Raw genomic sequence first — 23,017 nt, forward strand, 5'->3', positions numbered from 1 at the left:
CAATATCTTTGATGGCAGAATTAATATATCTGCTATAGAGTTCTTACCAAAGGGTGATAGGCTTAAACAATGGCCTGTGGTGCTGATAATTCACCAGCAGTTCCAAAGGATACCATTATCAGCTGGCAATTCCCACAGAATGCTCCTTTACCAGAATCATCATTGAATTCTGTTGTGGAGACCTATAGTGCTGGAGGGGAAGCTTCATGAACTTTACATAAACTTTACACTTTACAACTTTACTCAGCTCTAAGGCAGGGAGGACTGCCATCTGAATGACATCATTTGCTGGGATAGAGCCAATCCCATGAAAATGTATAAATAAGTGTGCCATTTATTTCAATTATTGAATGTTTTAGTTCTAATATCCTTCTAATTTCAAATATTTAGAACATAGAAATCTACAGCACATTACAGGCCCTTTGGCCCACAATGCAGGTTTTGAAAAATCACTTAAATTTTAAAATTATTCAATAATTTGAATGCTTTTTAAATATCTCTAACCATCAGTGAGAAAGCCCTTGTCAGGCTCAGTCTCCATGCTGCCCAGCAGGTAGCGAGACGATCAGCTTACCACAGCTCTTCAGATCAGCAAGAGGGCTGCTTAGGGACTGTGGGACAAATACAAATATCAAATTCTGACAATACCTGAATTTCTTCTCGACTAAGCTGTGTGTTGTTCTGTACAAAGTGCTCGGGTTTTTCCCATGTGCCTTCTGCTGTTTCCAGGTTGTGGTAATACTCATATATGCCTTTTATCTTGTGCATTACCCAAAGACTTTCATTGGGTCCTGTACATGGAAGATACAAAAGACAATTTCACATTACCAATCCTATTAAGCACTTTCTGATTAGTGAGGAGCTGTATCCATTTTGGACTTAAAGATACAATTCTAATGGGGTCAATAATGCATCCTAATTACTTCCTTTTACAATGCCCAAGAGCTTTTAGCTGCAAGTTATTTTGCTCATTAAACTCCACTCAAGTAAAGCTTTGAAAGGCTGGTCATGGCTAAAATTAACCCCTTCCTGAGCAAGGACCTCTACTTACTGCACTTTGCTGATCCCTGCGATAGGTCTACAGCCGATGCAGTCTCACTGGTTCTCCACTCTGCTTTGGAATATTTGCACAACCATTTAAGCACATGGCCGGCTACTATTTACCTCAGCAATCAATATCATCATCCTCTCAGTACTAATCACCAAAATTCAAAACCTAGGCCCCTTTACCCTTCTTCTGCAAACGCATCCTTGACTTCCTCGTTGGAAAACCACAGCCTAAGCGGATTGCTGACGGTCAACACAGGCACACCTCAGGGATGCATCCTCAGTACACTGCTCTATTCTCCCTATACTCATGATTGTGTAGCTAAGCACTGAGCAAATGCCTCCTATAAATTCATTGATGACACCAATGATGTTGGTAGAATCTCAGACAGCAACAAGGAGGCATACAGGAGTGAGATAGATCAGCTGTTTGAATGGTGTCACAGCAACAATATTGCACTTAATGTCAGCAAGACCAAGGAATTGACTGTGGACTTCAAGGAGGGAAATTTGGAGCACACACGCCAGTCTTCATTGAGGGACCAACAGTGGAAAAGGTGAATAGTTTCAAGGCCCTATGCGTCAACATCTTGGAGGATCTATCCTGGACCTAAGACACTGATGCAATCGTGAGGAAGGCACAAGAGCAATTCTGCTTCATTAGGAATTGAGCCCCTTTGATGTATCAGTACATCAGACACACTTACAAAATTCCCGTAGGGTGCATCCCAGCCCGGCACGAAGGCTCCAAGGTACAGGATCGCAAGAGACTGGGTACCAGGCTCAGCCGGCTCCGTCACGGACACAGCACTCCGCATCACTTTAAGAGGTGGTACCTCACAGCAGATACATCCATCATTAACGACCTTCAGACATGTCCCCGTCTCATTACTGTCATCAAGGAGGAGCTACAGGAGCCTGAGGACTCACACTCAACAATTCAGAACCAGCTTCTCCGCAACCACCGCCCCCCCACCGCTATCAGATTTCTGGCTGCTCATGAATGCTATCTCACACTATTTACTTCTGTAATCTACAATAACTTATGTCTTTGCACTGTCCTGTGACAACTCTTTACATCATATAACTCACTGATAATAAACTGGCTTCTGATTCTGAGCTTGAACATAAATTTAAAGTAAACATGAAATCAATGACATACGTTAGATAGTGAAAAAACTTCTTGTGGCAAGAAATATACTGATTTTGACTTTTCCCATTTAAAGATATTAGAATACAGTGGTCTTGAGAATTAAACTTACATGAGGTTTAAAAACTGTCAAACAAACCATTGATATAGTCGAAACAGCAAATTTTATTTGTTTTTTTTAAAATTCGGTCAATTTAGTGGAGTCTCTCTGATAATAAATGGACTTTCTTTCCACCAATATTCCAAGCATCAAAAATCTGCTTCTGCATTCAAGATCATACGTGATGAATGAATAAAGGTCCAAAATTCTGAAGGCTGTTGAAAGAGCAGTACCAGACATAGTTTGGAATAATATTTTAACCAAAGCAGCAGAGTAGTCCTCATGTTTAAGGAACCAGGCTGGGTGGGGGCGCAGATGCAAGTAATCTATCTGCCAGCTCAGCACAGCTTTCAGGTCTGATTTCATCCCATTAAACTGATGGTGAAAATAAAATCTGTGGAAAAAGCTACAGAACTTCCCACTCTCATCTGGTAACATGTGAACACAAGGTATGGAGCTGAGATGTCTGCATTGTCAGTTAGATGTCCTGACCTGACTGGTTTTCTCTTGAGAAATCAAACATCATATTGGCTGGAGTTCAGCCAATTCAGTTTTTTTTCCCCCTCAAGAAATCTGCTGCCACTGACTAATGGCAGTCTGTTATACAGTAAAGACCTGTGCCCCAGAATTAGATGTTCTTCAGCAGTTCAGGTTGAAAGTTTAACTATATTTCTCTCTTCACAACTGCTGCCAGATAGCACTCAGATAGCTTTAAATTGAATGATTCACCATCCACAATATTTTGCCAACTTACAGCGAAACTGGTTCTATCTTAAGCCAAGGAACATCAAATAAAAAATCTTGAAATTTTGTCCATCATTCATGAAATGCAATTCCCAATTTTGGTCAAATCCTGAATAAAAAAATCACCCATAAAAGATAAATTTGGCTTTTGGGGTTGACTAATTAAGTGGCCCTTCCAGCACAAAAATTGTACTGAAATCACTGAATGGAACTTCACTTGGACAGTTCAAGATATCCCAATATTCCATGCCAGCTAAGCCATCTTCCTCTTAGTCTCCCCAATTATATTACAGATAATGCTAGGGGAAATCATGTGTTTCATACCATCTCCAGACTTCTGCTTCTTTGCTTCAAAGAGCTTATTCTGATAGGTATTTGAACATTCTGGTACAACCTCTCTTGCACTGATTTTTGAAGACTGTAGTGCAGCCAACGTTAGCTGTGGGTCACCCTTCTCAACCGCCGAGTTAATGTCAGATATCGCAGTGGCCACTAAAGGAGAAGCAAAGGAGAAATGCATGAGGTGTTATATCTCTCAAAATGAAAAATAAAACATTTCTTCCCCAAATCAGGATTTGCACATCAGAATTGATGATTCACTCATTCACAAGAGTTGAACTTCAATGTTTCATCCTTCCTTTTCATGTGCATTTATAAACTTAGCTCAGACGTTCAATAATATTTTGAGGGAAATGGTTTTAAGCATTTATGTGAAAAGGGCAACACTTTCAGTTATGGGGCAGATATGACTGTCAGAATTTTGTTGGCTGCATGAAAGAGGCATCTCACTATCTATGCCACTATTCCACTGCAGTGTCTGTGCAGTGAACACAAATACAACATGCTGCACAGTCCAAGTTGTCCTATGACAACAACTTGTGAATCCTTCTAGTGAAAATGAAATACTTGTTTTCTTCCTCTTTTTCTCTCTGAATTCAAACTTTATTCCTCACAGTCATTTCATCAAGCTCACATTCTCAATTATATTACCTTTACAGTCTCTCTACTGTTAATTTTACAATTAATCAATTTGTTTCTACGTGGAAGCATATTGTATTGTGCTGTTCAGCTGAGCTTTAAATTCTTGTTTCCCTAGCTGCAATATTACCAAAACGTAATGTCATAAATGAGCAAGGAAAGATTACCTTGTTATAGATACAATTGAAGATATGCTGCATGAAATGGTTGAATTCAGTACAGTATTTAGAAGATAGTTGAGGCAGTGTACGTTCAGCACATATTAGGGATCATTATATTAAGTTAAAAAGGCAAATAAAGTTCAGACTAGCAGTAGATGTAGAATTGAATGGGTCACCTTGCAGAGTGAATAGAGGTACTCTGTAAAGTGGTCACTTCAGCTACTTCCACTACTGAAGAGACCACATTGTGATTACTGAATGATGTGCAACAAATTGCAAGCCAACCGCTGCACCACTTGGATTGCTGGATTGTGAGAAGGACTGCATGGTAAAGGCAAGTATTGCATGGAAAAGTGTTGTGAAAGGGCACTTTCTGATTGAATAATGGTGAAGATGCAGGAGTGGACAGTGAGCCATCAGAGCAGATACAGCAGAGAGAATAGGTAACAGTCCTTACAGAAATAACAGCAGGAGGTAATGTAGTGGAGAAAGCTGTAGGTTGTATTTATTGTATTTATGTAATGTATTTATTGGGATTCATCACTTTTGGATACAAGTGCCATTCTTCCAAGAGGTCCAAGTTAAAATTCTCCTCGGAGGAAGCAGAAATGTTGGAGTTCATCTCAGGCCAATCATTACAAAATGGAGCTCAGTTCAATATAGGAGTAGAGCACTAAATTCAGCTTCAACTCTACTCCTCTCAACTGACAGCAATACCTACATAATAAACTACTCAATGGTTTATAAGGAGCTCTAAGTAAACAAAAAGTTGCAAAGCTTCAACCCTCCCATCAGTAAGGAATACAGTGACAGCCATTACCTGGCAAACTGAAAAGCACTCAAACAACATGGCTTAAATAAGAGTTTTAGTCAACAGAATAATTCTGACTTCTGGTGTGGCCCCTGTTCTTCTCGCAAAGAAGCTCTCAACATCCACCTGGACTTTAACATTTCACCTCGTCCAAAGGATGGAAGCATTTTTGCAATGCTACAACACAATTAATTTAAACTCCTGTCATGAATCCAAACAAGGGGCAAGTGTACCAATAGAACAAAATCAATTTACAAATTACACCAACACAGTCATGGGCCACAACCCAGTCTTTATAAAAGCACATGTTCACTACCCAAAGGATGCAAAACCTGAGGAACATCGCATAACCTACTCTAGCAATACAGATTCACAGAACATTTCTCTTTCTATTCCATGAGAAATGTATGAGCAGCAAGAAAGTAAATAGAACAATCTCTTCTTTTAAATCCTATCCAGTCTGCTGGAGATGGGAATTAATCCTGGTGAATGTTTTCTTTCAGCTCAGTGAATTTTACCCATCCCTCAGGAGAACAGCAATTTCTGAAGAGATGAAGACAGAAAAGCCACAAGCACTCACTCAAATAATGATGAAATAACTAAAAGTCTTCAACCTGAAATGTTAACTCTATTTTCTTTCCAGTAAGTCTGCCTGACCTATTGAGTTTTTGCAGCATTTTCAGTATCTCTAGTTTTTCTTTAAATTTACAGATTCTGAGAAGCTGTGGAAGAGCAAGTTCCGTTATTTGGCTTTGAACACCAGTCCCCTGCTTGGTACTTACTTCAGGCAAGAACTCATCACTGGCTGATTTTAGTGGGTGGAGCATTACATCCCAGATACCTACTGCAACATGGAAGTCATCAAGGTACTAGAGGTCAATTCCATGTGCATCTGAGCTGTTACTCTACCCCAGGATGCAACTGAATGCACTTCACATCTGGCCCCTCAGCTGTACTCCAGTCATAAGAGACTCACCTTACACTGCCCATTTATTCAAATGGGGTCTCTCTGACTTTCATTTCAAAGAACAAGTGCATGTTGTGTTTTAAATTAATTTTAATTTTTAGTTATTTACATTTTTCTCATCTGCTTCCATCTGCACCTGGCCAACATGAACGTTTGGAAATAATGGGAAAGGACTCTGACTGCTGAACATTACTGAGACTCTGACTCCTCAGCCTAGCTGCCTTCTGTTGCGCAGTCTACCTCAGAAAATGAATGAGTCAGTGATGCCAGCAGGATCTCAGGATTCACATGATGGGAGAAGGTTAACCGGCTGGAGAGTGGGGGGATGGGATTCAACTGTGAGTTGGGTGGAGTGCGATCTGGTCCATTACTAGAGTTTTTTGTTGTTGAAAGTGAAAATTTGAAGTCCTCTCCCCGCATCCCCAGGCACGTCTGTTTTTACTCACAGGAATGGGCTTCCTCAGTGTCCTTGTTTGCAGAAAGGATTGCTTCCTGTAACTCATCTATACACAATGCTGCTGTGTCATCTTGACATATCTTCAGTGTTGTCATGTAAATTAAAATAACAATGTTACAGTCCAAATACAACATGAAACCAGAAAATACAGAAGCATTCTCCAATAAGCTCAAACAATATGGACAGGTTCAATTATAGCTTAGATTAGCCAACTCGTGACGAAGCAAAGAGAAACTCTTCAGATCCAGATTAAATCCTTTGTGCATTCGAATTCAAAATGATCATTACAGGGAAAATCTATACATATTTCATAAATTTTATGAAAATCTTTAATGTCAAATTACCAAACATGTATTATTGCAACTCTCAGACTTATAAAGGATTAAATATTAAGTTTTTCTGTTAATTGAAGACTTGCAAACAAAATCAAAAATAATTCGCATTGGTTTTGCACTTTAGCTGCATTTCAAAGCTTGGGGATAGGATAGGAAAATCTTCTGACAAATATATTGAAGTTCTTTGAGAAAATAATTCGCAGAATAGACAGAGGAGAATCAGTGGATGTTGTTTACTTAGATTTTCAGAGGCCTTGGACAAGGTGCCACAGATGAGACAGCTAACCAAGACAAGAGCCCATGGTATTACTGGAAAGATACAAGCACGGATAGAGGATTAACTGGATGGCAGAAGGCAAAGAGTGGAGGAAAAAGGGGCCTTTACTCGTTGGATGCCGGTGACTAGCGGTGCTCCACAGGGGTTGGTGTTGGGACTGCGACCGCTTCTTTTCATATTGTATGACAGCTTTATGGCCATGTTTGCAGATAATACAAAGATAGGTGAAGGGGCAGGTAGTGTTGAAGAAGCTGGAAGTCTACAGAAGGACTTCAATAAATTAGGAGAATGGACAAAGATGTGACAGATGGATTATAGTGTAGGGAAGTGTATAATCATGCATTTCACAAGAGGGAATAAAGGCATACACTGCGTTCTCAATGGGGAGAACATTCAAAATTCAGAGGTGCAAAGGGACTTGGGAGTCCTTGTGCAGGATTCTGTAAAGGCTAACTTGCAGGTTGAGTCAGTGGTAAGGAAGGCAAATGCAATATTAGGATTCATTTCAAAAGGACTAGAATACAGCAGTGAGGATGTAATGCTGAGGCATTAGAAGACATCGGCCAGACTCTACTTGGACTATTATAAACTGTTTTGGGTCCCTTACCTAAGAGAGGATGTGCTGGCCTTGGAGAGGGTTCAGAAGAGGTCCACAGGAATGATCCCAGGAATGAAAGGGTTAACATTTGAGGAGCGTTTTATGATTCCGGGCTTGTACTCGCTGGAGCTTAGAAGAACTAGGGAGGATCTCATCGAAGCCAATAGAATATTGAAAGGCCTAGAAAGAGTGGATGTGGAGAGCATGTTTCCTATAGTGGGTGAGTCTAGGACCAGAAGGCACAGCCTCAGAATAGAAAGACATCCCTTTACAAAAAGGATGAGGAGGAATTTCTTTAGCTAGAGGCTAGTGAAGTTGTGGAATTCACTGGCACATTTGGCTGTGGAGGCTAAGTCATTGTGTATATTTAAAGTGAAGGCTGATAGGTTCTTGATTAGTAAAGGTGGCAAAGGTTATGGGTAGGAACGTGGTGTTGAGAGGGATAATAAATCAGCCATGACAGTGGAGCAAACTCAATGGGTTGAATTGCCTAACTTTTCTCCTATGTCTTATGAACTAAAGTATTATTGAATTAGAATCTGGTGGATGATCTAACTGAGGATTCAAGGGTCACATGGCATACTCTACCTCCAATTTCTTCTGCTCTTATTAAGCAACTGCATGATCAAAATGAGAATGGAAATTGTTGTACTTTCAAATATTGAAAATATGCTGAATGGTAGCACAAGGTGAAGGATACCTAATGCAATTTGGAATTCTGCAATGATAAGACATTTATTGACCCAACCTCTCAGTAATATTTTGGATGAGCACCCAAGTTACTTAGTCAGAGTTAAGTGGAAACTTGCATATTTATAGATTGCAGGTTATGGTATTAGTTTCTACAAGGGTGCACCATTAAATTCAACTCCTTCATTGTGGCAGAATTGCAAACTCATTTAAAAAAAATATATTATATATAGTGTATATCCTTGGATTACAATAAAAAAAAGTGAAGTGGAAGTAGAGCCATCAGCCAAGAGGTACTAGTCACCTATGCTCTGAATTAAATAGTCCATACACAAAATCAACACGATATGCATTTAGAAGTTACTTCAGAGATTCACTTTGTCATTCAGTCCTTCCTATTGACCTCACAATATATTTTATCAAATCCATTCCCTATAAAAGCATTTTCACAAGCATCTCTAAATACTATTGGCTTTCCCAGAAAATGGTGAGATGTGAAACTTAGGCACAGCGGTACTGTTCTGCAGGTGATATTTGAAACCATATTCAGTAAATGTTTTGCAGAAGTGGTCTGAGAACTGAATTATCATACTGCTAAAAAAAATTTGATTCAGGCAAAAAAAAGCTTACTTCTCCACATGATAAAAACGTGAAATAATGCACAAAATCCAGACCACGAGTTTAAGCTAACTTAAAAAGAACATAAGAAATAGGAGCAGGAGTAGGCTATCTGGCCTGTCAAGTCTGGTCTGCCATTCAATAAGATCATGGCTGATCTGGCCACAGACACATCTCTACCTACCTGCCTTTCCCCCATAATCCTTAAAGCCCCTGTTATGCAAAAACCTATCCAACTTTGTCTTAAAGGTTGTGAGAAGATGGGGGAGTGGGACTAAATGGGAGAATAGATTAGCTCATGATAAAATGGCGGAGCAGACTCGATGGGCCGAATGGCCGACTTCTGCTCCTTTGTCTTATGGTTTTAAATATATTTTCTGAGGTAGCCTCCACTGTTTCATCGGGCAGAGAATTCCACAGATTCACTACTCTCTGGGAAAAGCAGTTCCTCCTCATCTCCATCCTAAATCTACTCCCCTGAATCTTATGGCTATGACCGCTAGTTCTAGTCTCACCTACCAGTGGAAACAACTTTCCTACCCCTTATCAATCCCTTTCATAATTTTATATGTTTCTATAAGATCTCTTCTCATTCTTCTGAATTCCAGTGAGTACAGTCCCAGGCGACTTAATCTCTCCTCACAGTCTAACCCCGTCGTCCCTGGAATCAAGCTGGTGAACCTACTGTGCACCGCCCTCCAAAGCCAGTACATCCTTCCACAAGTATGAAGACCATACTGCACACAGTACACCAGGTGCGGACTCACCAGTACCCTGTACAATTGCAGCATAACCTTCCTGTACTTAAATTCAATGCCTGTAGCAATGAAGGCCAACACTCCATTTGCCTTCTTGATAGCCTGCTGCGCCTGCAAACCAACCTTTCGTGATTCATGCACAAGTACTCACAAGTCCCTCCGCACAGCAGCATGCTGTAATTTTTTATCATTTCAGTAATAATCTGCTCTCCTTCCAAAGTGGATGACCTCGCGTTTACCAACATTGTACTCTATCTGCCAGACCCTTGCCCACTCACTTAACCTATGTATATCTCTCTCTGTATCTTCTGCACAATTTGCTTTTCTACTCAATTTAGTATCACCAGCAAACTTAGATACAGTACACTGGGCCCTCTGAAACACAAATAATTGAAGTCAAGACCACAGTCACCTTGGCTGCTGGATATTCATGCAGGAGCACGCCAGCCTCATTCTCAGCCCACTTCCTTTGAGGTGCTTCTCCCATGTTCTTCCATCCCACAAGAGGAAGACAGCAACTTCCCCATGAGGTTCAACTACATTATCATCGGCTAATTTCTCATCAGTGCTCTGACAAGGAATTTAACTGGGCTGGATGTATAAATATTGTGGCCACAAAGGCAGATCAAAAGTTAAGCATTCACTTGCCTCCTTACTGCCCAAAGCCTTTCCAACTGCAACAAGGCTTAGTCAGGTGTGCAATGTAATATTCTTCACTTGACCAGCTATTATCTCTAATGACAGTTATGAAAATGAAACTTCTACAAACGTTTTCACCACACTAGATGATGCCTCCATGTTTTTTATGCATTGAGTTGCTGCTACATGATTGGGTGATTAGATATTTGCATTAATCAGGTGGTGTACAGGTATGCCTAATAAAGTGGCCACTGAATGTACTTGTGTATGCTTGTTTCTATTCTGTTTTATCAACATATAATATACATTACTAAGCTAACTTTGAACAGCCTGACTCCCTTTGAATTTGTTTGTGATTATACATTGAGAAAGGAGTGCACACAACCCTATTAAAATACATTAGGAAAAAATTCTATTGATTGGGTTAGGACAGAAATAATCTCAAAATACCATTATATTGATAATTACATTGAAAGAGTTTCAGATGAATTATAATTACAATAAAGACCCAAGCATTTTACAAAGACTCACTTTGCATTTCTCTTGCTTAGTGTCCCACAAGACATCTTGGTAATGCTGTGCAATTGAGGGCATCACTTCCTGTAATTTGGCAGTTGGCACCAATAATGCTTCCAGTGTTTTCTTGGGATCTTTTTTATCTACTGCGTCATTGATAAGGCCAGCTGCAATAGTCCCTGTAAAGCAAAAATCAAAACAATATTGAATTTAGCATGATTCATATGGGAATATTATGTTAGAAAGATTAACAGCTTCAAATCTGGCTAATTCACCATGCTTACAGAGTAATCACCCACTGCCCATGCATTCATGTCTGCCTGTGAAATCGGAAACCACATTCCATCAAGACAGAAAAAAATGGGAAAATTTTTGACCCTTAAGGTTTTTAGTGAATCATCTTCATAGTCACCATTATGGACATTATTTTTTAAGCCATCAGATTTAAATTTTCGATGTGCCTTTGTACGATTAGAATTTATGTCTCTAGATTGAAATGATGAATATATACTTTTTTCTTTGTAACTTAATCTCAAAATTACAGAAGTAAATGCAAAGGCTCAGAATATTATGAGCAACTAATAATTTTGTGCTGTTTAGGTGACTGAGTTCTTCATTAATGATGCCATTTGCTATGTTAATTGTAATTTAATTGAAATTATAAATCTATGAGTTCTTCACAATTTGTTGTTTGAAATTAATATTTTGAAATTATAAAATATTTTAAAACAGTAGTAGTAACAGTGTTCACAGACACTTAGTCACTGACTTTTGATTTCTCCCTTTCATTTTCAGCTGAATCAATAAACCTCCAGATTCAAATCCAGTAATTGTTTGTGGGGATGGTTTGCTCACTAGACAAAGATGATACAGTAATGTAATAATTTTGTATTTATTATTTTAATATCAAAAGGAACCTAAGCGAAACAAACTATTTTAATCCAGTCAGGAAATTGTAAATATCCAAATGGTTTTCACTTTGTCAATAATGAGTAAATACAGCACTGTGTAAAAGTATATATAGCAAGTGTGCCTATGACTTCAGCATATTACTATAGTAATTTTGTGTATTGCACTGGACTGCCAAAAAAAATCTAATTTCATGACATATGTGAATGGTGATAAATCTGATTCTGATATTGGCATCTATTGTGGACTTAGAGAGGGAAGAGGGCAGGGAGAGGGGAATCATGGTTGGGAAAAGAGGAAGGGAGAGGGAAGCACCAGGGATACATTTTGTTATGATCAATAATCCAATTGTTTGGAATTAAGTGCCTGGTGTCTCAGAGCTGTGTATGTTCGCCCCTGTGCCACTCCCCACCCTTGTACTCCTTCTCTATCCTATATCCATCTCACGGTGCTCCACCATCACAATTCCCAACATTCTTTGCTCCAGTCAGATTTACAAGCTCTCTCTCTGCTCCAGTTGACAAATACAGTACTGTGCGAAGGTTTTGGGCACACTAGCTATATATATTAGGCTAAGACTTTTGCACGGTACTGTATACTACCACAAGCTGAACAGTGATGGTATAAACTACATTATACAATGGCTGCTGTATCTTCTATAAGCCCTTGTCAAACTACTTTTGATTTTAATTTGTCTGGTACCTCCTTGTTTCACATACAGTGTCCATAAAAAATATTCACCTCCCCTCCCCGCCCCCACCCCGGAAGTTTTCAAGTTTTACAACATTGAATCACAGTGGAAGTGGATTTAATTTGGCTTTTTTGACACTGATCAACAGAAAAATACTCTTTTGTGTCAAAGTGAAAACAGGTATCTACAAGGTGTTGTAAAGTAGTTACAAATATAAAACACAAAATAATTCATTGCGTAAGTATTCATCCCCTTCAAGTCAGTATTTAGTAGATGCACCCTTGGATTCTGTGTGGATAGGGCTCTATCAGCTTTGTATATCTGGACACTAATTTTTCCCTGTTCTGTACAAAACTGCTCAATCTCTGTCAGATTGCATGGGGATCGTGAGTGAACAGCCCCTTTCAAATCCAATTACAAATTTTCAATTGGATTGAGGTCTGGACTCTGACTTGGCTACTCCAGGACATTAACTTTGTTATTTTTAAACCATTCCTGTTTAGCTTTGGCTTCATGCTTGGAATCATTGTCTTGCTGCAAAACAAATGTTCTCCAACATTATAGTTCTCTTGCAGACTGCATCAGGTTTTTCTCCAGGATTTTCTGGTATTTTGCTGCATTGATTTTACTCTCTACCTTCACAAGCCTTCCAGGGCCTGCTGCAGTGAAGCATCCCCACAGCATGATGCAGTCACCACCACACTTCACAGTAGGGACGGTGTGTTTTTGATGATATGCTGTGTTCAGTTTACACCAAACGTAGTGTTTGGTCATATGGCAAAAAGCACAATTTTGGTTTAATCAGACCATAGAACCTTCTTCCAGCTGATTTCAAAGTCTCTCATATGCCTTCTGGCAAACTCTAGCCGAGACTTCATGTGAGTTTTTTTTCCAGCAGTGGCTCTCTCTTTGGCACCCTCCCATAAAGCTGCGACTGGTGAAGCACCCTGGCAACATTTGTTGTATACAAATCTCTCCTATCTCAGCCACTGAAGCTTGTAACTCCTCCAGAGTTATCATACGGTTCTTGGTGGTCTCCCTCACTAGCCCCTTTCTTTCATAAAGACTCGCCCTCTTTCTGTTTGTTTTACATATTTTTTGTAATAACACATACAAAATGCTAGAGGAACTCAGCAGGTCAGGCAGCATCTATGGAACGGAATAAACAATTAACGTTTGGGCTGAGACCCTTCATCAGGATTTGCATAATGTACATATATTAAAATGAAAAACATTTTTAAACAAAACCATTTACATTACTGTTTGTTTTGGTAAGCTCTGTTTAAAACTATAAGAAAATAATTCCAAAATTCTAAAAATTAAAGGAGTAATTTTTGTTTAGCTTCTTTTCCAAACTACAGTGCAAGAAACTACTGAAGGATCCTCTAGTGAGACTGTAGGGCAGGGGTTCCAATGTTTTTTATACTATTAACCAAGAAGTCCATGGACTCCAGGTTGGGAACCCCTCTCTTAGGGGGAGCCAAGAAATATTGGGACTCTTATTAAAATTACATAGAAGCAACTCACGTTCACTTTCGTCCTTAACTTGGGCATTGACTTCTTCAATACAGGCCTGAATGTCATTCCAACTTAAGTACTGCTGTCCCTGGTCTGCAACTTGTGCCTTCAGGAGTAGCAGCATGTCTGCATACCTGAGGGAAATAATGTGGAATGTAAAAGATTCTTTAACAGCACAATCCAGGAAACTGTTTTACTCTTTCAAGCTCACATCTTTAACTCCCAGCTGAGACGGTTTGTGCACAAATCCAAACATAAGAGAACTATTGTTTACAGTAGAAACAGCTCAGGAAGGATTTATATTATTTGATTGGAGTAGATGAACAATTTTTTAGGTTTTTTTTTTGAAACGCAATATTTAAAGCAAGAGAACAACATTCAGATTTGAAAAAAGATCAGAATCATAGTCCAAAGAGTCAAGGGGCTTGTTTCTCTGCTGTATCACTACAACAGGAACATAAGAACATAAGAAATAGGAGCAGGAGTAGGCCATCCGGCCCATCAAGCCTGCCCCGCCATTCAATAAAATCATGGCTGATCTGTCCATAAACTCAGCTCCATCTACCTGTCTTTACCCCACAGCCCTTAATTCCCTTACTATGTAAAAACCTATCTAACTGTTTCTTAAATATATTTAGTGAGGAAGCCTCAGCTGCTTCCCTGGGCAGAGAATTCCACAGATTCACTACTCTCTGGGAAAAACAGTTTCTCTTCATCTCCATCCTAAATCTTCTCCCCTGAATCTTGAGGCAATGTCCCCTAGTTCTAGTCTCACCTAACAATGGACACAACTTTAACACTTCTCTTATCTATCCCTTTCAAAATTTTGTATGTTTCTATAAGATCCTCTCTCATTCTTCTGAACTCCAGAGAGTATAGTTCCAGGCGACTCAATCTCTCCTCAGAGCTTAACCCCTTCATCCCTGGAATAAACCTGGTGAACCTCTTCTGCACTGCCTCCAAAGCCAGTATATTCTTCCTCACGTATGGAGACCAGAACTGCACACAGTACTCCAAGTGCAGCCTCACCAGTACCCTGTGCAGTTGCAGCATGACCTCCCTGCTCTTGTATTCAATCCCTCTAGCATTCAAGGTCAACATTCCATTTGTCTTCTTAATAACCTGTTGTACCTGCAAGCCAACTTTTTGCAATTCATGAACAAGCACTCCCAAGTCCCCCTGCACAACAGCATGTTGCAATCTTTCACCATTTAGATAATAATCTGCTCTTCTATTATTCTTTCCAAAGTGGGTGATCTCACATTTGCCAACCTTGTATTCCATCTGCTAGACCTTGGCCCACTCACTTAACCTGACTATATCCCTCTGCAGACTCTCCACATCCTCTGTACAATTTGCTTTTCCACTCAGTTTAGTGTCATCAGCAAATTTTGCTATGCTACACTCAGTCCCCTCTTCCAAATCATCAATATAAATGCTGAACAGCCGCGGGCCCAGCACTGACCCCTGAGGCACCCCACTCACCACTGACTGCCAACCAGAGAAACACCCATTTATACCAACTCTCAGCCTTCTATCGGTTAACCAATCCACTATCCATGCCAATACATTTCCTCCAACTCCATGTATCTGCATCTTATTTACAAGTCTCTTATGCGACACCTTATAGAACACCTTCTGGAAATCCACGTATATGACATCCACCTGTTCCCCTCTATCCAGTGTACTCATTATGATCAGAAAATATACAACTTTGATATTCTATAGATGGAGCTGAACAAAGTATCCTCAAATATTTTTGAAGTAGTATTAATGTTAGTATTTTAAGTCAGTATAAGTATTAAAATGAAAAAAAAAATAAAGAAGCAAGTGACAAAATAATGCAAGCCACAGAGTTACAGAGTGTGGAAACAGGCCCTACGGTGCAACTCATACTTGCCGACCAAGATTCCCATCTAGGCATTTCCCATTCATCTACATTTGGCCCACATCTCTCCAAACCTTTTCTATCCATATACCTGTCCAAATGTCTTTGAAACATTGTTAATATACTGTACATGCCCAAACTGTTTCCTCTGACAGCTCATTCCACATACTGAACACCCTGTGGGTGAAAAAGTAGCACCTTAGTTTCTATTAAATCTCTCCCCCTCACCAAAACCTATGCCCTCTACTTCTTGTTTCCCCAACCTTGGGAATATGACTTTCATTAGAAACCTGATTAAAAGTAATTCCAGTGATAATTTGTCTCTACCTGCTTGTGTCCTTTGCTTCCTCCCGCTTGTATCCTTTGCCATATCCTGTCACAATTATTTCCCAGATTAACTACCCACATTCAATCTGTCTATGCCCCTTTTATTCACCAAATATTTCTAATGGAATGCACATCAATTGACTGCATAATGAAGAATAGAAATTGTTGGAAATACCCAGCAGGCCAGCATCTTTGAAAAGAGAATTAGAAGTTTACGAAGATGGCATTTAATCAGGAAAATCTGGGTAAAATTAGTTTTGAGATGCAGAGAAGGTTGGGGTGGATTTCGGTAGTTGAGCAGAACAGCTGGGAAATAATTGTGATAGGATATAGATAAGGACACAAGAGGGAGGAAACAAGGGGTACAATTGTCACTGTAATTACTTTTGATCAGGTTTCTAATGAAACAGTTAAACATTTTAACAGTTTCTCTTAATATATGCTAGGTAGACAGAAAAATGCTTTTACAATTTGTGTTTGCAGCATTCACACTTCTTTGAACAACATGTTAGCTCTCATGCGCATTGCAGCATACACAAAATGCTGGAGGATTCAGCAGGGAAGGCAGCAGCCATGGAAATGAATAAACTGTAGCTGTTTTGGACCGAGGTTCATCAACTGGACTGGAAAGGAAGGGAGAAGATGCCAGAGTAAGGTGGTGGGAGGAAGGAATGAAATGAGAAGGTCTGAGGTGACAGGTGGAAAAGGCAAAGGGCTGAAGAAGAAATCTGATCAGAGAGGGGAAGGAGAAAGGGAAAGAGAAGGGTCACAGGCAGGTGGGAAGAAGTGTTAAGAGGCCAGAGTAGGAAATTGAAGAAGGGAGGAAGGGAAGGAGAACAAAATACAAGATGTTGGAGTAATTAACATTCATGCCACCAGGTTGGAGGCTGCTTAGATGGAATATGAGGTGTTGCTCCTCCAACCCGAGAGTGACCTCATCATGGTAGAGTGGAGGCCATGGGCTGACATGTTGGAATAGGAATGGCGATAGGAATTAAAACAGTTGGCTTTGGTGAATTTCCACTTTTTGCAGATAGAGCAGAGGTGTTGCTATGCACTTTCCGGCTAAGGCACAGTCTGGTGACATTTCTTTTGATGGAAGAATAAAATCAAAAGATATACCACACAAGGCATCAGCACTTCCAGAAGCTAGAAGAATGACGTTGCTTTGCTAATCCAGCCCTGTGGCTCACCGCATTCACATCAAAATTAGACAAAAAAAATGCATTCCAAACACCACCACTCACAGAAAGCATGATATTGTTAACAGAGTGGTCAGCAAACTAAGGAAAAAAGCTGTCAAGTTAAAAATGCAGCAGCATTTACGTTGGTTCTTGGACTGATGAATCACCATCACAATGTTCCCCTATCACATTCATTGGCCTAAATACTTCCTTCTGCTTATAACCACTATTGGACCCAGTATTTTTCACTTCCTCTAATTTATGTTCCATTTTAGGTTAAAGACTCAACTGTAGATTGCTGCACACATGTCACATTTTTTTTTTAAAAACAGAGAGAAAACACATCATCTTTCTTGTCCTTATGCACTGTGACATTCTCCTGTTACAGTATTTTCTCACTGTTTTATTCAACTTTCTGCATACTTACCATGTTTCTATTAGATCCTTTCTTTCCAACCTGTGCAGCATTCATCCCAAAAATATTATGCTATGATTGTCCTCACCCACACACTCTGTTCTCAGTTTTTACTGGAACACTGACTTTTCAGAATTACTGCTGTAACCTCACTCTCACCCCACTCTGACCCATTTTCCTGATCCCCTCACCAATCTGTGGGATCACTCCAATATCACCCACATTGGAGACATTCCTCTTCCTCGCCCTCAGCCTCTTGGGGCTTTACAAGCTTCATTTGTTGCCTTCCCAATTTTGACAAAGGAACTTTAACTCTGTTTCCCTTCCCTAGGATGCAGCCTGACCTGCAGAGCATTTCCAGGTTTTAATTTAGATATCTAGTATCTGCATTTTTAAAAAATGTTCACAGTTCTCTGAAGTCAGGCTTCCTGTTAAAATCAAGTTAACTCCCTCCAAATTCTCAAAGTGGAGAAGAGGAACCGCTCTGGCCTCCAAAACATTATGCCTTTCTGATGGACTCCATCCCTCTTCAGAGCTACTCACTCTGGCTGTCAAACACTTCAACACTGAATCAGAGTTCTGATGGCTTTTGGCCCCAGGTCTCGCTGGTTTCAATTAGAGCTCTCCCTTGATCTTTCCTCAATTAAAAATGCATTAAACCACTCAATGCAAGAAACAAATTGCTATATAACACGAGCAGCAAGTTAGCAGTCTTCCTCTTGATGCTAAGCATTCCAGGTAACTGCACATCACATGTTCATGACATTACTCTCACAAACCAATGAAAACATTTAGAGCAGATCTCAGGTGTAAAAGGTCAGCTTATTCCTGTAAACACACACAGCGCAGTCAGTGACATGACTGCTACAAGTCCAATCTATTCAAAAACTCTGCTCATCAATTTCTCGAGCAACCCCTCACAGCTCCCCATCACCATTCGAAATATCTGAGGTTCAATCCTTACCTCTAAGTAGCCCACCAACATCTCTCACTGACTTACAATGTCAAAACATCACAGTTGAAATATTCATATCCATAACCCACTTAATTAGATATTCCTTCAGCCACACCTTCTACCCCACTCTGCTCCTTTCAGTTGCCCTCCTTCCCTTAGATCCTTTGTTCACCATGGACCCAGATCACCTTCTGTGTTTAAAATCAAATACCTCCATGAGCATTTTCTTACCACACTTCTTGCCACAACCATCCTTCTCCCTTTCACTTGAGACCCCTCTTCCCCCCCCCATCTCCTTTTCAAGGGATACTTTCCCAACTTTGTAAGTGGAAGGTTAAATATCAGCATCAGCTATTTTTATCTCCATTCTATATGCAAGGGCACATTACGCCCAAGCTGTGCAGATTACCGCACACAGGCTGGAAGCAGCTGGCACTGGAAACTTAGGAGGAAGCAATATGGCTCATAGATGAAGCAATCATTCATGACAGATGAGATAACAGCGTAAATACAGAGGCAGCATTTTCCAGTCACACGACTTTGAAACGTTATTAGGGGAAAAGGAAATGTTATCTGAAGTATTACCAAATGAACACTTGGAATTTAAGAGCAAAGTTTAAACTGACAAACCAGAAATCAAAGGAATTTGCAAGCATCTAAACAATTTTTGTCTATATATACAAATTGGGGAGAAAAGCAAGAAAATTTGATTTTTAAGTGCACTTAGATTCATTGCTCATAGTTATGGGAAAAGGAAGCAATTCTTAACAAATATTTCAACAGTGAAAATTAAGTACTCAAATTTTGTAGCCCAAAGTTTAAAAATATTTAGAACATACACAGAACTAACAGACATTTGATCATAAATGATTTAAATTATAGTAACTAATGAAACTACTCTGGATAAAGTTAATGACGTGACCAAATACATAATATGGCAACATCCACCCCAGAAAGTGATGGCTTTAGATTATTGCCACACGTACCAAAAAATAACAGGCAGATCATGCTAAAAAGAGTACAAAGTGGTAAAGGGGAAACTAAAATATAGAATATATCATTGCAATTACAGAGAAAGTGCAGTGCAGGTAAAGAAATAAAGTACAAGGACCACCACAATGAGGTAGATTGGGAGATCAAGAGTTTATCTTCAGCATACAGGATTCATTCAAAAGTTTAAAAGCAGCAGGACAGAAGTTGTCCTTGTGTATATAGATACTGCAAACATGAACTAACTACTTAAACTAATAATGGCAAGGCATCTTCTTTCTGAATACTACCAAGCCTATAATATATTTCAGTACGTACAATATACTTGCTGCTTTGTTAGCAAATGCACAGAAATATTCAAATAAGTCAGGATTGAGGTCAGCAGTTCCAGGGGTCAGGAACTAGCATAGGTTAGTAGCTGGAGATACTACATGAAGGACTTGTGTATTTCCTACTCCCCTAAAAAAAACCAGGTTACCTGGTTATTTGGTTACACCACTATATGAGATGTACAAAAAGTGAAATAAATTTGGATTTTGTTATTAATAGTAGTAACATCCAGAAGTCCAGAAGATATGCTGGTCCAGCACCAAAATCCCAAGGCTGGTGTATTACTTGAGTTTTACCATATCAGAATTATATGGCAAGTAATTTTAAGATTTAATGTTGTTTTGTTGTATTTGCTTCCAAGAAGATGCGCCTTACATGCTTACACCTTGTTACTTGCTTCCTGATCACTTATCACTATGTTTGCAGTCACACTGAACCATGTCTTCAACGTGAGATCACTGTGAACACAGCAGAGTCTGAAAAAGAGCAGACAGATGATCATCCCTTGGAGTAACCTACCGCTGGGTGTTTGCATCTTGCAGGTTGCTAACTCCGATAGACGGGCTGGTGAGGTGCTGTATCGCAACCTGAATGTCGTTCAGGTTCAGTGCATCATTCAGATTAGCCACTGCTGATAACATCTCCACTGCAATAGCTAGCTCTTCATGCATCAGCTTCCCCTGCAAAGTGGCAAACGGAAAAGTGAGAATAGAAACAAAGACATGACTGGCAGCAAACTTCAGTATTAAGTCTGGCTTTATTTTCTTTGAGACTTAATTATTTTGAAATCTGGAGCAAGAGCGAGTCCCTGATTGACTTCAACTGCATAAGGGCTCTGCAGGATTACAGTTTATGTGCTGCCTTTTCTTCTGAAGGTAATCACTCTCATTTCACACCTGCACCAAGGTGGTAATGACGTCTGCAGTCACTGGAAGTGGAGAGCCTACAGAATCATCAGTGAACACGCAGAACCAATTGGATATTACTTACACAATGACACTGTGCTTGATATGACTGGATTGTTGGAGCACTGTTCACCAGATTGGGTGTCTTTTGGACAATGTTGGGGAATATTCCGCACTGGCAAGTTGAAGACACTATTGCGACTGTGCTGGAAAGACTTGGCTGGTGACATGGCTGAACCTGAAACACCTGTTTGGTGCGGAAGGGAGTACGATCTACAGATGTGGTTGCATTTGAAAGAAGCTGCAGAAGGTTGTAAATTTAGTCAGCATCACTGAGGATGGATATACTCTCTGGGGCTCCTTCTCTCCTCAGGTTATTTATTCATCCTTTACCACACACATGGGCGCCGGCCACATTTGCTGTTTTATTAGCTACGTGGAACAGCCCATTTTCCAAACCTACACCAGTACCACTTTCTCCGCTACACTGATGACTGCCTTAGCGCAAACAGTATTCTTACTAAAAGCATGCTCAGTTTTCAGCAACTTCCTGCACAACAGTGCTCAAAATCTCAATCTAGTTACCTTAAAAAAAAACCGTGCATGATGTGACAATGGGAAGAATCACAATGAGACAGCTTGTGGCAGAGGATAAGGAATATTTGAGCCAAAACACTTTACATCAGATTTTGCAAGCTCTCATTTTAATAACAATCATTTACCTCTGGATTCTGCCGCTGCAGGTTGGCCAGCTCCACCTGATACAACTCAGCCATGTGAGGGTACACAGCTGGCAGCTGAGCCTCTGGCAGCATTAGTGCGTTCACTGTCAGCTCTGCATCGTTACTGCGAATAGCAGAATTTATTTTTTCGACAGCTTCAAGCTCTTTGTAAATAAGCAGAAACAAAGACTTTAGCTACAAAATTTACAACAACAGGATTATGATGCAATAAAATGAGACACCTCACCAGCAGAACTGTGCACACCCTTTCCAGCAGTGCTAGATTTTTATGGCCCAGGGAACGGTCCAAGAGCCCCGAGTGTGAGCTGGCTCATTCCCATCTCCACGCTGGTTTCCTGTAACCCTGAAAACCAACTTCCGGCTGGTATCTACCCAATTAGCTTTTTGAAAGGCCTAATAGTTTCAATCACCCACTGAAACATCCAGATTATTCCTAGACTCTGCACAGAAGTTCTTTTGCTTAACTCATCCCAATCCTAATGAACTATTTACTTTGGACATCCCAACTTGAACCATCCACCTCTGGGAGAAGCATCTCTATTTACTCTACCTTAACCCTACCTGTGGAACAGATACTATGGGCCAGAAGGCCTAATTCTGCTCCTGTCTCTTATGGTCTTAAGTGGTCGTCATCTAGTCTCCATCAGATCTCCTCTCAACATTCTTGGCTGAGAGGAAAATAACCCCGGCATCCTCAGTCAAATCTTGTAGTGGCAATCCCTTGTTCTTGGAATGATTTTAGTAATTCTCTTCCATACACCTGCTGAAATTTGCCACCTTCCCATCATGCATCAACCACCCCAAGCAGAAGCAATGCCAACTTTTGGAAGACAAAGGAGAACCACTGTTCACTTTTACTCTCAAATGACAGTCCTTTGATGAAGTAAAATTATAATTCAGTACAGGATCAAGGCACAATTAAACTTACTTAGTTTATGGGCTCTGGCCTGGTCATTGGAAAAGGTGACACCGGATTGAAGATCGTTTTTGCTAAGCATACCAGAAAAACCCTCTTCCTGGGAAAAAACAAAAAGACAAAGTGCTTTTGTTTTAGGTGGACAGTTAACAATGCATATTCTGTAACACTTACTTTTTAGACAAACTGAACCAATTGTTGCCTTTCTGGGAATTTCTGAGGCATTTATTTCAACGTTTAATTTCAGTGAACAGAAGAATGCAGACACAAAATGCTGGAATGTGGAGCAAGAACTCAGTGGATCGAGCAGCAGATGGATGTCCCTTTAGAATTTCTCCAGTTAAAGGGTGGCGAATCTGTGGAATTCATTGTCTCCGACAGCTGCAGTAGCAAAGCTGGG

General features: G+C 40.0%; 1 protein-coding gene across 2 annotated transcripts in view; it reads right to left on the reverse strand.

The window, feature by feature from the left end:
- Positions 1-23,017, reverse strand: part of iqgap2 (IQ motif containing GTPase activating protein 2) — a 287,122-nt gene that overhangs the window by 96,561 nt on the left and 167,544 nt on the right. For both annotated transcript variants that reach the window (XM_072257878.1, XM_072257879.1), the window contains exons 11-18: positions 22,630-22,717; positions 21,681-21,844; positions 20,573-20,733; positions 13,974-14,098; positions 10,862-11,025; positions 6,405-6,495; positions 3,366-3,533; positions 649-791 (exon numbers count right to left, since the gene is read on the reverse strand). In XM_072257878.1, coding sequence (XP_072113979.1) covers positions 649-791; positions 3,366-3,533; positions 6,405-6,495; positions 10,862-11,025; positions 13,974-14,098; positions 20,573-20,733; positions 21,681-21,844; positions 22,630-22,717 — 1,104 coding nt within the window. The remainder of the gene's footprint in view (positions 1-648; positions 792-3,365; positions 3,534-6,404; positions 6,496-10,861; positions 11,026-13,973; positions 14,099-20,572; positions 20,734-21,680; positions 21,845-22,629; positions 22,718-23,017) is intronic.

The sequence above is a fragment of the Mobula birostris genome, chromosome 5 (assembly GCF_030028105.1).
Source record: "Mobula birostris isolate sMobBir1 chromosome 5, sMobBir1.hap1, whole genome shotgun sequence".
NCBI classification, from domain to species: Eukaryota; Metazoa; Chordata; class Chondrichthyes; order Myliobatiformes; family Myliobatidae; genus Mobula; species Mobula birostris.